At 39.3% G+C, this 18,206-nt stretch overlaps 1 protein-coding gene across 1 annotated transcript; it reads right to left on the bottom strand.

The window, feature by feature from the left end:
- Positions 1-356: 356 nt before the first annotated feature.
- On the bottom strand, positions 357-7,987 carry grxcr1a (glutaredoxin and cysteine rich domain containing 1 a). Its single transcript, XM_036567814.1, has 4 exons — positions 7,440-7,987; positions 4,427-4,666; positions 3,382-3,447; positions 357-1,075 (listed from the first exon to the last, which is right to left on the bottom strand). The coding sequence occupies exons 1-4, from the start codon at positions 7,845-7,847 to the stop codon at positions 896-898; spliced, it is 894 nt and encodes a 297-aa protein (XP_036423707.1). The 5' UTR covers positions 7,848-7,987; the 3' UTR covers positions 357-895.
- Positions 7,988-18,206: the final 10,219 nt, after the last annotated feature.

Here is an 18,206-nt window from a genome sequence, read left to right on the forward strand (position 1 = left end):
AACAAACAAAAAAACAACTAAAAAAAAAAAACAAAAAAAGTGTCACTGTCTAATTACTTACAGACTCTAGAGCTGTAGTACACCTACAAGGTAAGTGTTTCTAATAAAGTGGCCAGTAAGTGTGTTTAAAAACTCACTGATGCCAAATTAGTCTGCCCTGTATATTGTAATATATATGTATAATATATTTGAGATGGACACCATGAGTATCCACTAATACTGATACCAATCCAATATTTTTTCATTAAAATTGCTTTAAATCAAATTTTAAAATAGCTTTTTTTAAATTGAAGCACTTCCCTTGCAATGAACACTAAAAGTACTCAACATACTCAAATCGAACAGGATGAAATGCACTGCTAACAACATGATGTTAGCACACAATGCGAGTGTATGCTATTTCAGTACAGATTTGTTACAGTACTGGATTGGATTCAGTCTTTTTTTTCCCTCCAATCCAACATTGTCTGCTGATATAGGCCTAATACCGATATCCACCACAACCTCTTATGGTATTCACTTGAAGAGGTAAAACGTAGAGTTTTGCTTCCTGGGTTACAGTGAGCTATATCTGATTTCATGTCAGTGGTTTTCTTACTTAAATACAGCACTAAATTGCAATAATACACATTGAGACTGTACTATGACTATATTAAATGACCTGTGTTGGCAAATGATAAGTTATACTGTCAAACTAAATAAAGCTGATGAAGAATGACATGCTTTGACAGACAGTATTGTTTTCTTATAAACAAAATTTATTGACAATCCCCACAGGAGAAAAAAAAGCAGTCATCTCTCTGTCTGGTGCAGTCATTTGCATGGCCAAAAGGGTAAGAGGGAGAAGGGCTGGACTGGGTGGGGTCAGTAGGTGAGCAGGCACTTGAAGAGGACCTTAGTGAGAGCAGCTGGGACATGGCTGAAGGCCGTTCTCGTTGCACGCTGTGCACTTAAGTGCTTTGAACGAGTCTGTGAAGCAGTTTCTGAAGATGGACATCTTACTGCCATGGCACATAGAGCAGGGCACGAAGGCGAAGCCGCCACACGTCTGGCATGTGTGGGGATGCTGTACCCTCTACAGAGCAAAAAACACATAAGTGAGGAAAACAATGAGCATGGTTCATGACCATAATCTTAGCCAGTGGCAAAACTCGCATCATGATAACTAAGATGGCCCCAGTGCAAAAAATATACCCCCATACAAAATTAGTTTAAATTAATGAATAAATAAATGAACTATTTAAATCGCTTGTTTGCTCCCTGTTGTTTTGTCGCAAACAAGTTGATGCTCTCAAAGCATGCCACTCCACCCACAAGCATCTAATGTTAATGGAAATGTTTGTTAGACTGTCTTTTGAAGATTTTAGAGTTATAAATAACGAAGATTTCATGTTGCAGGTTGTGAAGGATCGGTTTGAACGTGTTTACTATAGATGAGTGCGTTATGAGTAAGAGGGAGATAAATAGACGTCAGGGCTGTCTGTGTAGTGTTGATGGAAGCTAACTGGTGAGGTAGGTTGTTAAGAATTATGGTCTTTCTTTGACATATATCAAATTAACATACACACCTGGTTTATGAAGCACAAACTCAAGAAACTTAACTAAATTTTTTGTTGCATCTTGTATTAATGTACAGCACATCCCTAAGTTAACACAGTATTTTCAAAATTCCTGCCTAATTCTGTTGTTGAGATGTAAACAAAGTCATTCAGGGTGGTTTGATGTGAAATGGTCTATTGCAGAGAAACAGATAATTTCTTTATAGTGGTGGTGATAAGGACCCAGCATCACAATATCTACAACCCAAATACAACCATTTTGTTTACTTTCCAAAGTGAGATTTATGTTATGTTAATAGTAGTCAAATAGTAGCAAATGAACTGTGTGCACCTCACTGCTGCGAATATTTTAAAAATATGCTTTAGGCCAGAAACCACCCCAAAATGCTTACCGTAGATGAGATTCATTACAAACACTGGGGAGAAAGACAGATGCCCAGGCTGTCTGTGTAGTGTTGATGGAAGCAAATAGTGAGGTGTGTTGTTAAGAAATTGGATCTTCCTGTGAGTCATACGTGTACAATTGTGCCAGCATCTAAATAAGAGGCCCCCACCGGACCTGCATTAACCAGCATAGACCAGCATGGAATGCATGCTGGTTTGTGTTGTTTTTTTCCAGCAGGGCTGTCGTGCCCTGCACGTAGTGATGACACTGATCTTAGCTCTGGACAACAGCAGTGACTCTAACAATAGTAGTACGGTGCTGGTATGAGTGTATCAGGCACATCAGAGTTTTTCACTACCAAAGATATCCAGCCAACAGTGGATCCAACAGAAACTGACCACTGATGAAGGGCTAGAGGATGACTGACATATATTGTGGATGGAAAATAATAAGCTGCAGTCTCCAACTGTGCACATACAAGATGAACCAACAAGATGTTTCTAATAAAATGGCCAGTGTGTTTAAAGTGTCTAAAAACCCAAGCAGTGGCAATGTGCTTGATTCACTCAAACCAGCACAAAACCATGACATGCTTGTTGTGCTGAGAATGGTCCACTACCCAAAAATATCTACTCAGAGGTGGTCCCAATTGTGGTTCATTTTAATTGATAGATTAAGTAGATAAATTGTGCAGCAACAGATGAGCTACAGTCAGAAACTGTAAACTTACGACGTGCACCTAAATATTAGATGTTTCTAAATGTAGCTACAAGGAAAGTGTACCTAATAAACAGGCAGCAAAGTGGCCTTGTTCTTGTACTAGTGGTAGAAATGTGGTACCAGTTGAAAGTTTAGAAGCCACACTTTTGGCAAGATTCCTCTGCTTGTTTCTATGAGCTAAGACCTGAGCAAAATGTAAGAAGGCATTTCTTGGCTTATGCACCATAGTAGACCTAGGAGGGTTACTGAGGAAATGAGGAGAGGTCAGGGTTTATGAAAGCTCATCGCCTTTGGCATTCCCAGTGAGCCTGAGTCACAGTGTGTGACTCACTACTGCTGAATGGACTTGTTATGTGTGTGTGTGTGTGTGTGTGTGTGTGTGTGTGTGTGTGTGTGTGTGTGTGTTTCAGTGAGCATGCACTTGCCTTAAACCGTGTCATCTACCAAATCAATATTGCCATCGTTCATTATTCATGGGACATATATTAATGTCTATGCAAAATTTATGACAATTCACTGATATATTATTCATAGTTATTCATACCATATCTCAAATCTTGACCCTCTGTACTGAAATTGTGTCAACGCTGGAGCTCCACACAGTCTGACTGATTTCCCTTTTCCTCAGCCCCTCAGTAGGAGCTTGCTACCAAAGCCCTCCCCCCCTTCCCCCCATTTCTCTGTAATGTGAACCTGACCAAAATAACCAATATTTACCTCAATTTTGGTTAGGAGATCCTGCAGTTCCCCTGATTCATTCATACCCAGTATTTTCTCTGCACCCTGTAAACATAAACAGACCACAGAATGGTGAATGTATCTGTACAGCTGTCCTTGAAGCAACATAACAAATATATCAAATATAACATCAAAGGTATATCATGGTGTATCATAAAGGTATGTTACCATGGTATTGGTGTAAAATATTTTTGATGTGAATGGACAGTAAAATATGCACACAGTTCAAAATGTTAGCTAATGACATGAATGTCAAACACAAGAATATTATATGTATTACAGCATAACAGTTTATCATATGCACTTCAAAACATTTTGCATATAATGCATGTAATATACAGTACTCTTTCATTTCCAGTCAAAACAGCAATTAAGAACATGTTATTAATTTTTCAGATCCAGAAAAAAGCAGAAAACACATTTAACAGACAATAACACAGAAGCCTGAACAACTAAAAGAATCCCAAAAATTTCAGTTTCTTTATTACAGCTTCCATTCTTTTTAGGAGACTTGCTTTAAGTTTTTCAAAAAACTCTGCAGGGATATTTTTCCAAAGTTCAGTCTTAGAAGTTGGTTGCATTTTCTGCTTCTAACAATCCAACTAGTCCCAAACACATCTAATAATGTAGAGGTCTGAACTCCATTGTTGAGTCAGTTTTCAGCTTCTTTGTTCGATTTGCAATTTTTTTTTCTTGTCTATTTCCTTTTCTAACTAACGGCTTCTTGACAGCTACACATCCTTTCAGACCCATAGTGTTGTGTTCTTCTCACAGTGGAATTATGAACAGAAACACCTGTGGATTTTTTTATGTCTTTATATCTTTCTCCTCTCTCCCAAAGATGGAAGCTTTAAGCACTGTTTATCTGAAAGTGACAGTTTTGGTGCTCTATGGTTGTTAGGAGTCCCATTTCTCCACTTGATGGCTATTCTGACTGGAAATTAAATAAATGAAGAGTGGTCTTTGCACAGTCCTATCCATGAAGAAAACTAGAGGTCACAAAGGCTTTATTAAGAGGACTGACCCCCAAGTAGTGTCCATCGATGAAGACCACAGGCAGCGACGGTGGCTCACCCACCCTTCTGCAGCGTGCCTCCAGTTCCTTCCCATACTCACTGTCCAGAGCAATGTTCTTCTCCATGAACTTCACCCTGTGATTCTGGAAGATTTTGCGCACCAGCTCACAGCGCTCAAACGTTGTCCTGACCACACGGAAACTAGTGGTGTAGATCACAATCCGCCCAAACTCCAGCGTCAGCTCAGGCTGCAGTGCAGTGGACAAAACAGAGAGAGCATCAAAATGAAGTGTGTTTGAGATGTGTATATATTGCACCAAACAGGATTCTTGTATTGTTACAAGCGTGACATCAAAACAACAGAAGAACCCTTTTGGTGCTATATAGAACCATTTTCAAATAGGTTCCACATAGAACCATGCACGACACGTTCTCCATCAATCTGAAGAACCACTTCACAATGCATAGAACAATTTAAGCATGAAATGGTTCTATATACAACCAATGCTTGTAAATAGAACCATTTCCTTTACTAAAGAACCCTTGAAGTAATAGTTTTAGTATTAGTAATATTAGTAAACTCTAATGTTATCGAGGGTTCAGGGCAACTATGTTTTCACTTCTAGCTCAAAATGTCACATGATAAAGAGTGAATCAGAGAAGCGAAACACTTCACGCACTGTGACCTACTGAAGTGCGTGTGCTGTGTGTCAGACACACTAGCGCCGTGCTGAACACGCTCTTCCTTCCTGAGATTCAACATATCAAAAACCCGGGTACAATGCAACTTTACAATGATAGTTATACATTACAGCCTTTCAGCGCAGCTTCAGACATTCTGCAGTTTAAGAAGGTTTTGATAACTACCAGGGACGGCAGTCACAAATGCTTTAAAGCGACAGTTCGGCACAAAAAAAGAAATAACTACATAAAATACATAAATAAGACACAATTTTCCTCCTTTTGTTAAATGTTGTCCATCAGCCAAGACATGTTTGGTGCCTGAAGTTCACTTCTTTAGTTTTGCACTGGAGCTATGAGGCTAATGTTGTGTTTGCTTTTCTGTTTGTGGTCTCCTTCCTTCCTTCCTTCTTTCCTTCCTCCCTTCCTTCTTTCCTTCCTTCCTTTTCTCCTTCCATCCTTCCTGCCCTCCTTCCTTCCTTTCTTCTTTCCTTCCTTCCTGCCTTTCTGCCCTCCTTCCTTCCTTTCTTCCTTCCTTCCTTCCTGCTTGCCTGCCTGCCTGCCTTCCTTTCTTTCTTTCTTTAGTTCTTTTGTCATTGACTGTTTGAGCTTTTCCATAACAGACAGTGCAGTATTAATTGTTAACTGATCCTGCTAATAATTGGTTGAAGCTTGTTAGCATTAATTAGCATCCTGCAAACTGCATGCAGGATGCTTAACATCACATTGTTGTTAAGTGAGTTGTTAAGGAATCTCAGACTTGCATATGTGGTTTCAAGTCACTGTTATCTATTAAAATAGCACAGAATTCAGGCTTCAAGGCTGCTACTACAATTTTTTACTGTGTGACCTTTTAGGTCCAACTTTTATAACAATAGGTCAAACAGTGTTAGAAATCACATAAGTAATAAGTCTAATTGAGACCAACTTGTCATTTATTAAGTGGGCGATGAATTAAGCTTGCAGTTTGCAATGCTAATTGGTTGAGTGTACATTCCCACTACATGTTAGCTACATTAGCCTCTTAGCTTCTGTATAAAACTACAGAAGCAAACTCTGGACAGCAAATGTTTTGGTGAATGTAGGGTTAAAATTCATTCTTAAACAACACACTGTCTTAAAATTACAATCGTGTCCCACTGATTTTTCAAAATTTCTACATGATTCTTTTGATTAAGATTCAGAGCGGCTTGTTGTGAAATGCTCCGTTTCAGGGGAACTTGACTATGGTCAGACGTGTTGAATGCCTCCAAAAGCTACTTATAAAAAGTCATATAGAGTTACTACATGTCTGAGACATTGTTTTACAATAGTTTTGAGATACAGTTTTGGCCTAAAACTTTATCTAAAAGTTAAATCTATTCATAGTAGAGAGGTACATGCAAGATGTTGTAAGGCAAAATAATACATAAAGAAACTGATTTTTTACAGATTTATTACTATTTTACCTTTATCAACACTACATATAAAAACCAAGAAGACACGTGTAGGTTCACTGATCGTCTTGGATAGAAAACAAATGGCTATATTTGTGTTGTTGACATTGTGAGCCCTGGTTCCTATCACCACAACTGTAAAGAAATCAGAATCAGTATGTTAATTACACAGGAATTTGAAAAATCAGTGGAATTCCCCTTTAAGATCAAGTTTACCAGTGAAAAGGGCTCAGGTAAATTTGTAAAACTGATTCAAATTCAATACCAAACGAAAGCTGGTGTGAGTACAGTAAGTAGAAAGTGGAAGTTACAAGAATTCATTAAGCTGATTAGCTGAGCTGAAACACTTAAAGAAATGTATCATTAATGTTTAATCATACAGTGACCTTGTCCTCTAAGACAGCTCGCCTGTCCAGCCAGAGCATGAGAGAGGAGCTGTAACCAATCGCTGTTCAGGAAGGACACTCTGACCCTCTTAAGGACACTGGTGATAGACAATTCTTAGAAGAGTTTGGCTTTCCACGTTGTCAGAATTGGGAATGACTGATGAGCTGGGTTTAGCTTCTTTTGCATGAGCACACAGCAATTTGGTGGAGTAAGATCTGCACAGAGGTACAAACTAACTCTTTAAACTTTATTATTCAGTTACCATTCTTGTGGCTTATCCAGTAACTACTATGAATTATTACATAACTACTATGAAACTATTATGCAGGTTATGTAGTTCTGAAAGTAAACAACACACTAATAGGTCCACAGTGTTTAAGACTATTAATTTGTGAGATTACACAAGAAACAGTTGTGAAATTAAATATTCAGGTGGTTCAGTGTGTGAGCTTGTGACCTGCACACTGCAGTAGGCCTGACCGTCCTATATGTCCACTTCCTTCTGGCTGTTACTCACCCCGCTGACTTTAGTCAGGTTGTCGAACAGTATTTGGCCGGCGCTGACTTTGTGCTTGACTCCTCGCACTGTCCCGTTCTTGCTAAGGATATTGACCCGTTTGGTACTGAAAACTCTGTCTTTGTCCTTTCCTCCTGCGAATAGCAGAAGGTCATCAGGCTCACTCTCGCTGTCGTCCAGCTCTGAGCCCAGGTAGCCTCCCGGGTGCCCGTTTAGCTCCCCACTGGTGGAAGGTGTGCTGGCCCGATCCGCCTCCGAGCTGCTGGTGCAGTCCGAGTCCAGAGAGTCGGTCGGACCCTCATCCTTAAACATCTCCTTCAACACCCGTCCACTGTTCCCCGACGCCACCCGGAACCTCACCCGCTTCTGGGGCTTCTCACTGCCCGCCGATGGCAAAGTCCCCTCCATTTCAAAGCTCTGGAGTAGGTTACATCTCCCACAGAATGTACCACTTTAATCCACTCCTTTCATGTGCCTGTATGCAAGATCGGCCTTTATTTCCCCATATTTACCAGAGTATCCCAGTCAGCGTGTGTGCTCCAGAAAAAAGCGGCACTCTGAGCTCAACTCCAGCAGCCTCACTGCCAGTGTTACCGTTAACATGTTAATAATGCATGTGGCTCTGCCATGGTTACTGAGAGAGCCAACCATGAGGAAACCGATAGTGCTCTTTAAATATTTATCATACTTTAAGCTTTTTTATTCTTTCTTAGCTGTGTTGAAACAGATGTATAGATCCGTCTATTCTGTTAACACATGATGGACGATCTAAAAACGCTTATCTCCTTTTATAATTACATTTTAAATGTAGAAGTTCATGAGTTTTTAAAATACACCAAGTTACCAAGTTGGCTTGGGTAGGATAATAAACTTGTAAAGAATGGATTCAGACTGGATTTGAATGTTTTGAGAGACACACTGATTTGCAACACAAAAATCCTGATGAGTTCACCTTTTTCAACTCCGTTTCAGCTCTAGAAACCTTACTTTATCTAAAATGACCTGCTGGTTTTGTGCTTTTGTGCTCTGTTTCATTATACTTTATCAGAGCGGTCTTTTATGCACATGTAGCACTTAGCAAGATTAGACTGGGCCTGTACCTACACACCTGCTGCCCACAGACAAATGACTGACATATGGAGGAAGTGAGCTGTTCCCTCATTGGCTGGCTTTTCCCTCCATGTTCCTTCCTATGCAGTCGAATTGGAGCAGCCAGGCAGCTGCTGACTGACTAACTCTGCCCAGCAGACCACTACCAGGCCACTTAATACCAACACCTCATTTTTGTCACAGGTGATGAAATGGCTCTCTGGACATGTGATACACCAACCACAAACGGAACAAAGCCATTTGGGCTGAGTGGGTTGTTTTTAGGACTTACACAGGGGTACTGCCACAGAGCCAGGCTCTCGTCAGCGGGAGCAGGCCTTAGCTTAAAGGAATATTTCAGCAAAAAAAAAATATTTGTACAGTTTTCCCCCATATATTCCATCATTCAAGACATGTTTGTTGCTTGAAGTTTACTTCCTTAGTTTTGCACTGGAGCTACAAGGCTAATGTAGTTTACTAGTAAAGAACGCTTTTACTGCCCGTTTTACTGCCTCAGACCTAATGTAATTGCCTTATATAGCAGCACAGTGTTAAAGGGGAATTTCATTTTCAAACTGTCTGCATAATTCATCCATTTAGTTATAAACAAAGTCATTCGGGGTGGTTTGAGGTGAAATGCTCCAGTCTTGAGAAACTTACTGACTTAGAAATGTTCACAATGGTGGTAAAACCAGACATCTGATGACTTTAATGCCTCTTAAAGCTCTCTGACAGAAAGTTATTACATGAAATGGTTCTGAATGCACTGCTTGATGTCTAAGTTATTGTTTTGTTACAGTTTAATAGGAAAATGTTGGTCTAAAAGTATTATTTTAAAGCCATTCAGGACAGAGAGGTACATACTGGGCTTTTCCAAATAGTACCCAAAGACATCCTATTTTTTTGGACTTGTCATCATTTTCAGCACTACATATTAAAATAGAGAAGATACATATAGGTTCACTAGTAATTTTGGATTGTAAATAAAATGGCTATATTTCTGCTGTAGACATTATGACCTCTGGTTCCTATCATCACCATTGTAAAGAAATCACAAGGTCTCACAATGCCCTGCATGTACATCTCCACTGTGAATGTATAACCGCTTCCAAAAAGCTGGGATGATGTGAAAAATGTATATAAAAACAGAATGCAATGATGTTCAAATTATTTAAGCCCTATATTTAAATGAAACAACATATCAAATGTTGAAATTTTATTATTTTGGAAAAATCTATGCCCATTTTGAATTTGATGCCAGCAACATGTTCCAAAAAAGTCAGGACGGGGGCAACAAAAGACTGGTAAAGTTGTGTAATGCTAAAAAAAACACCTGGTGGTTAATTAGGAACAGGTCAGTAACATGATATGGGTATAAAAAGAGAACCCCAGAGAGACTGAGTCTTCCTGAAGTAAATATGAGGAGGGGGCCACCACTCTGTGAAAGACTGCACAACCAAATTCAACAATTCAAGAATAATATTTCTCTATGTAAAATAGCAAAGAACTTCTATAGTACATAATGTGATTAAAAGATTCAGAGAATCCACAGAAATCTCTGTATGCAAAGGACAAAGTTGAAAACCTATACTGGCTAGCTGTGATCTTCGGCCCCTTATGCAGCACTGCCTTAAATACAGATACGATTCTGTAGTGGAAGTCAGTTGTCTGTGAACACAGTTTGTTCCGAGCTGGTAGAGTTTTAACTGAAGACAAGTTAAAAATCCACTGTACAAAGAAGAAACCACAAATAAACAGGAGCCAGAAACACTGCCGCCTTCTTTGGGCCGCAACTCATTTAAGATGGACTAAGGCAAAGTGGAAAAGTGTCCTGGGGTCCAACGAATCAAAATTTGAAATTCTTTTAAAAAAATCATAGACACTATGTCCTCTGGGGTAAAAGATCAACCGCCTTGTTATCAGCACACAGTTCAAAAGCCAGCAGCCATGATGGTATAGGTGTACATTAGTGCACATGGGATGGGTGACTTGCTCATCTGTGGAAGCAACATTAATGCTGAACAATATATGCAAGTTTTGGCAACATATGCTGCCATCCAGACAATGTCTTTTTCATTGAAGGCCTTCATCAAGAAAGAACAGTAAAACATTTTACTTTGAAAACTACAGCAGTCAGTCTCCTCAGTCCCCAAATGCTTACAGAGTGTTGTTAAAATAAAGGTGATGCAACACAGTGGTAAACATGCCCTCGTCCCAACTTTTTTGGAAGTGTTGCTGGCATCAAATTCAAAATTGGCATTTATTTTTCAAAAAACAATAAAATTTCTCAGATTCAACATTTGATATGTTGTCTTTGCACTAATTTCAATAAAATATAGAGTTTACATGATTTGCACATCACTGCATTTTATTTTTCTTTACATTTTGCACAGCGTCCCAACTTTTTTGGAAACAGGGCTGTATTTGTTAAAAAAATGTTGTAGGTCCAATGCCTTCAAACCTATCATGAAACAATTTCTTAGCCATCAGGCAGCATATTGTAAACATGTAATAACTTTCTGAGAGGTAGCTTAATGGTTCGGACATCTGGTTCTTATTGACACTACTGTGGACAATTCTGTACATTTCAATACAATGAGCCATTTCACATCAAACTACTTTGAATGTCTTTACTTACATCTCAACAATCGAATTACACAGAATATTTAAAAAAAAATGGTGGAATTCCCCTTAAAATAATGTTTTAGAATGCTGTATAACATACTGTTATCTATAAAACTGGACAGAAGCATATTGCTTAGACAAAAACAGGAGCAGCAGCCTGAATTTTGTCTGCAATTTTGTTCATTTTTATAAATAACAGTTTTCAAACCATATAAGAATATCTTCTATAGGCTATAAGCTTAGCCTTGTAGATCCAGTACAAAACTAAAGAGGCAAACTTCAGACATCAGACATGTCTCAGTTGATCGAATAGGTTTAGGATAATTTAAATTTAATAAATTGTGTAACTGAACTATTGCTTTAAAGAACAGACACACACACACACACACACACACAAACACACACACACACACATTTTCTAAGCTGCTTATCTACCTGGGTCGCAGGGGGTGCTGGAGCCTGTCCCGGCGCTCATTTGGCAGAAAGCAGGAAACACCCTGGACAGGTCACCAGTCCATTACAGAGCAGACACATACACACACACACACACACACACACACAAGCACACTATCCACTGCGCCACTGTGCTGCCCTAAAGAACATACATAATGTCTGTCTTGCAATCAGTACTGTATCAGAGCATATTTGAAGGTAAGTTTTTTTTATCCTCAAGCGTGAAATAAACTGCTGTATTTTCCACTTGTCTAAAGTCTTGCATTGATTTTCCATGTAATTCTCAAATTATGACAAAATAAAAGCTGTACAGACTTCCAGCGGTTTGCATTCAAAGCAGAAGTTATCACCTCTTGCATCAGTTTCACCCCAAGCACCTCCCAGGTAAGCAGCCTCTGTGAAGAGGCTTATCTGAGTTGGCCATGACCGCAGGCGGTTAGCTGATACACTCTAACTAGCTTGAACAGGAACACACAGATAGACTAATATCCCCTTAAAGAGGATGCTTCCATAGGCAGAAAGATTTGCATGCCTCTGCATTTTATTATGAAACTCCACAAATCATTCTTTCCCAAAAGCACAGAGTTAAAGCCAGACAGAGCGGCGGTGCTGATTCAGAGATGGGTCTTGCCAATTGCATCTCATTAAAACAGATTCAGTCACAAGGCCTTTGTGAGCCATGACCTGGCCAGGCCATCCTAGCTGTCTGCACTAATGATGATCATGTAGTTTAATATCATTATTACTGCAATGATTGTCTCTTGTCTCCATTACACAGTGCCCCGGTCCTGTTTCTGCTACTTTTCTTTATTGTCAGTGTCAGTTCTGCAGGCTTGAGGCCTCAGCTCACTGCTGATGAGTGTCTCTCTGGATGGCTTGTATTTTTATATATTTAGATGGCACTGATTGATGATGTCAGTAGATGAGGTGTCAGTGATTGATGCCGCAGGTTCGCCCTTAAAAAATGGTTCTTCAAGAGTTTTCAGTAAAGGCAGTGAGTGTATGTAGAACACTCAAAGAATCATGTGAATGCATAAATGGTTCTTGGCATGGTTAAGTGATTCTTCTCTATAATGGAAAACCTGTTGTAACAGGTCCTTTTAAGAACTGATACTAATTAATTCCAAAGCTTATATCCTGATTCTGACTCCGATTCTTCTTCTCGTGCATATAAAAAGGGAAAATGTTCTATCCTACACATTTATTTACTACAATATTTTTTCTTTATCAAGTACATATTGATTTTCATAAAAAAAAGATTTACGATCAAAATACTGGTGAAATAAAACACTTGGTATCAATGTTTTACATATTGAACCACTCTGTAAAGGTGTATTCCAAACAAAAGTGAAAAATGTAATTAGCTATATTAGCCATTAGCTATATCTGTTGTAAACCTGTGTACTCATATTCTACTGCAGTACAGCAGTAGATTGTAGACTAAGAGAAACTGTCAGAAAAACTGCTTTGAGGAGGTTGTTAGGGGGCAGCCTGTTTTTTTCATGAACTAGTGTTTGCTGAAAGAAGACAGCTAGCTAATGTTACTGCTAGTAAGCTTCTGTATGGGCAATTCATTTTGCTGCAGCCATATAACTGTAGTAACTGTAGTCCTCAAGTCGTCATTACAATGGAGAGAATGGATTACTCGAACAACAGAAATGACTCATTAGATGAGGAGAACAACAAGCAAGGGCTCGCAAAAGTTAGCTAGCACGGTAGCTCCTGGCTATCTAGATGCCTTAGCTACCTCAGTTCTTTCTTCTGACTGAAAGGGTAAAAATCTTGTCTCTGGCATCCATTTTGTGCTGAATAATGATACATTTGCTGTTGCAGTTTTGTTGGATGACTATAGCAGCTGCACTAATGCTAGCTAAGGTTGATTAGCCTATAGCTCAGTGGCTAGGCTAGCAGTCAGGACTGATCGACACTGTGGGGATTCCCAGTTGTGCAGGATGTATTTGCGTAATGCATGCTGGGTACTGTAGTGAGAGAACATTGTTGAGCGAAAACATGAAAACAATGTAAAACTGTGAATTCTGTCAAACCAATGAGGGCTATAAATGCTGTGCTACAGAATACTGCATAAAATGCCAAATAGCATATTAAACTCCAGTTTTAGGTCAGAATTGTGAAGATGACAATTAACCTTACTTCGGTATCAGTTCGTCCAGCCCCACAATTTATTCACTTCTGAGAACAAGATAAAAATGTTAAGCAAGTTCAATGATAAACATATGTTGATATACATAGTCTATCAACTTATTTTGATAAACATTTTTTAGGATATCTTCAAATACATACCGTCTCATACCACACATAGTATCCCTACAAAGGGACAAGGTGACCCACTGGTTGCAAAGCTAATATGTTATCTAGTCAAGGTATTTAGTGCCATAGTGGAGGAAAATAGTCATTAAAATACTTGCAAGTGCTTTTTAAGTTACTGGCAGATTTTTTTTTTTTCTGCATGTAAACATAGATGCAACTGTAAAAACTGAAACAGAGCTCAATCAATAAACATAATCAGAATAATACACCATGTGTAGTTAATTAGCATGCATTTTCATAATTAGAATTCATACCATGACACCAAACAAAAGTAATAACCAGACTGAGTAAATTTTGTGACAAATATTTGCTCTATATTAATGTGCTACTTTGACAAAAGAGTCTGAATAAGTGAAGATTAAATGGACTTTTGAAAACTTCTCTGTCCTGTTCAGTCCAGCAGGGGGCAGACTCTGATCTAGCGGGTCACTGAGCGCCAGCAGGTTGGCAGGACTGCATGTGTGAAGACAGATCTATTCTAGTCCGACTGAAATTTATATCAAGAAGGTGATGCAGTCATGATAGTCACAGGAATGGAGAAAATCGACAATCAGGTTATTTTTGTTACAAAATGTTTTTAGCTGGTTCAAAAATATAACTTGGAGTTTTTACAAAATGCAGCAAGGGGGGTCACGTTATGGAACTGTCTGTTGGTTATGGGACTTTTTGAATGTTTATTTTAGCACTCCGTTATTGGTTTCTAAACTGGTTTTATACAGCATAACTTCTGGCTTCTTATTCCAATAATAAATCCCTCAGCTCCCCAGAGAACATGCTTCTAATGCAAAATTGAAAAGTGAAGGCAGTATAGCTTCTTCTGTGGAAGCACTCTCTCTTGTAGAATGTTCTACCCTATATCAAACCAGCTCAGTCTGTCACTCTGTTACAGACACATGTTATAAGATAACTGACTTACAGATGTTTGTAATTATTGTTTTTCCATCTGTCTTTTTATGTACAGGCTTCTTTCAAATTGCACTTACACGTATTCTGGATGCATGTGGCACTGAATATGGGTTCAGGCTTCAGGTTTTATAATTAAACTAGGCTACATAGCAGTTTGAATTTATTGTATGATAAACACAATGCATTTGCATGATGTTCTTACATGTTGGCTGCATAAGATAACAAACTCCATTCACGTTCACAATGGATGTACTATTTTGGCTCCTGTGGAGAAGAAATGGCATACATCTGCCAGTGAAATACAGTCTTCACCCAGGCACCTGGAGCTTATGAACTAAATAAAGACAGAGGGTGCCTGTGTTTTAATTAGCCTCCCCGATCAATATCTGCTAAGCTCACTATCCTCTAACCCCCAGGCTTTATTACGCTGGCAAAAGCTCAGCTGTTGTTCATTGGAAAAAAGGTGCTGTTGTTTGTGTTGTGTGGAAAGGTTGTTACTGTGGCAGGGCACGTGGTGCCATTAGACTGCTGAGTGAGTGACAGGTGCTAATGTAGGTGTTACTTTCTTCTGCTCTGTGGTCTGTGATAAAGGAACTGGGCTGCTTTGCAAAGGTGTGTTAAGGTTTTCTTGTCTATTGAGGCAGTTTTAGTTCCTATTCTGATAGTCTGGAGCTGATTTTGTTACAGGTGACTAAAAAGATTGTTAAGTCACTAAATTTAAAATGTAGGCTTTGTAAAGTATATTTATTGAGTCTGAAGTATACTGATGTCATCAGGGGCCTGCTAGTTTAATTCAGAGTGTGCAAGATTCCTATGAGAGGGAAAAAAGTTATATTGCCTTCACTTTTAAATTTTGCATTAGTTCTCTGGGGACCCGCAAGACTTTGCACTGTAATAGGGGTCTATAAGCTGCAGCATGTAATACCAGTTGCTGTTACAGGTATTCATGATTTGTATGCATATTCATGATTTGCACAATTCCAACAATTAGGCCAGGAGATTTGCATATGTCTGCACGGGCAATTGTATGGATCCTGAACCGTGTAGGAGGACGTGGACGCAGCATATTCTCTTTCACTGCTGCTGTTAGTGTGTGACTGCAGTGCCGCATCTGCTGTGCACCTCGAGAGTGAGTGAGGCTCTGATAGCCTGGTGGTTAGAGGGTAGAGAGCAGCCTGATATACCAGACTCACAGCCTGTAGCTCCACTTCAACAGATTTCAGCCCCTACTGATACTAAAGTGCATCTTGAGATGTTACATAAGATGCTACAGTGCATGGTAACTGCAGATTTATAAGATACTACATAAGATGCTACAGTGTATCTTATACAAATACAAATATATAAGATGCTATAAAATATGCTATAGCACATCTTACATACAGATATTTATGTACTGTTAAACATGCTAAAGTGGACAGGACCCCCACAGGACCACCACAGAGCAGGTATTATTTGGGTGGTGGATCATTCTCAGCACTGCAGTGACACTAACGTGATGGTGGCATGTTAGTGTGTGTTTATGTAAAGAAGAGGATGAATTGCAGTGGTTTGATGTTGAAAAGCTAGATAATGACATATTCTAGAAAATAAATGATACTTATGGTTCAGAGTTGTGCGCTGCTTATTCACGGCTTGTTAAGCTGTCAGTGGTGATTATGTTTCTGGAGGGTCGGCTTCTTGTGTGTCAATACCATTCCTCTCTAAGCAGCCTTGCAGACATGGAGGTGAAGGAATCAATGCATCAGAGTCTATCCGTCCTGCAGTCTCCATATCATTCAAACCTGGCTGATCAATCAGTCCCACGGATCATGTCTATATTGTTTTGAAGAGGAGCAGCATGATGGTAATTGTTCTATGTTTTATTTCTAGAATAATCACACAATAGATACAACCCTCTGTCTTTCATCCAACTGACTGCCACTCTCCTAAAGCAACTACAGTGCATCAAGAAAACTGGCATCAATGCCAAAGATCACCTGTAGCCAAAATGTTCACTTCAGGTGTTATCAGTTCAAGATATTTTTAGAAAAAACATATTTCTTCCAAAAAGGATGAAAGAATGAATCATGGTCAAATTGTTCATCTCAGTAGCACCGAAGTGTGTCAGCATGCACGTATACATGTGGAAGTGCGCGTATGGATTTGGAGCGTGAGTCATTATTTAGACTGAGATGAGCCCAAACATAAAACCAGCACACACATAATCAAAGAGGCAGGCTTCTTGTCACTGTTGCTAGGCAACCACAGGAGCCATAGACCCAAAATCTCTGCGCAGACGAGCGAATGCCGACTCGGAGGGGGGAGACAGAAAGAAAATCATTGGAAATTAGACCACACCATTAGACTACGTGAGATTAGAATCATTAATTCAATGTACCCTGAAATACAATAATACTAATGATAATGATAACACAGTGATATCTAATGCATTATGAACACAACTCATCATTTTTTATGTGCCTCAAAAATATCTGACACTAAAATCTAATCAAGGTTTTCAAACATCATTAGACGTCTGTAGCAACAGCTTCCCCCCAGCATTGGGGAAAACCCAGCAGGTGGTCTACACTGAAAGAAACATTATTTGCCATCTCTTATGAAGACATTTATGGGAAGCTATTAAAACAGTGCAGTAACATTTGAGATATAATCATCACACATTACAACATTATGTTTGCCACTCCTATAAAACAATTACAATACAGCAGCATTAAACAAAAAAATAGCTAAATTAAACTGAATACATCACCATGTGTGACCATATTTGAATGTATGTTCTTTTGATGATGATGGACAAAACATATAATTTTATCAAGGTTGTTCTACAAGTTGAATTGCTTTATCAATATTGTACTAGTGGGTGCAAATTGACAATAGACATATATGGTTTCTTGTCCAAACAAGCTGTTGAGCTACAGACTGTATGAAAATTTGTGAAACTGTGCACTCATTATTTGATGAGAAGTATAAGAAGGGAGCGGCATAGTCGTGATGGCTGCAGGCGTTGAGATAAAGAAATAAAGAAGCACTGTGCTACTGCTGCTGCTGCTGTCACTGTCCCTCTGCAATCCCCCTCTCGAAACAATGAGTAACTGCAGCGGGGAATCTCCACTAGAGCCATCTACACATGGTGCATGCCGGGGGGAGCCCCTTCCACTGTTCACTTTTCGTTTTCCAGCAATTCAGTAAACTTCTACAGATCCGTGTCAACATTTATTTAGCTCAGAAAATGACATTCTGTTCTCAGATGAGTAAGTTACATCGTCGAAATGGTGAATCGTCGCTCACCGTGTTGAGCCAATCCCCCCCTCTTCGGAGCTCAAAATGGTACGCTCCAACTTGTGAGGCGGCACTGGTTTCCCA

The sequence above is a fragment of the Colossoma macropomum genome, unplaced genomic scaffold (assembly GCF_904425465.1).
Source record: "Colossoma macropomum unplaced genomic scaffold, Colossoma_macropomum, whole genome shotgun sequence".
Classification (NCBI taxonomy): Eukaryota; Metazoa; Chordata; class Actinopteri; order Characiformes; family Serrasalmidae; genus Colossoma; species Colossoma macropomum.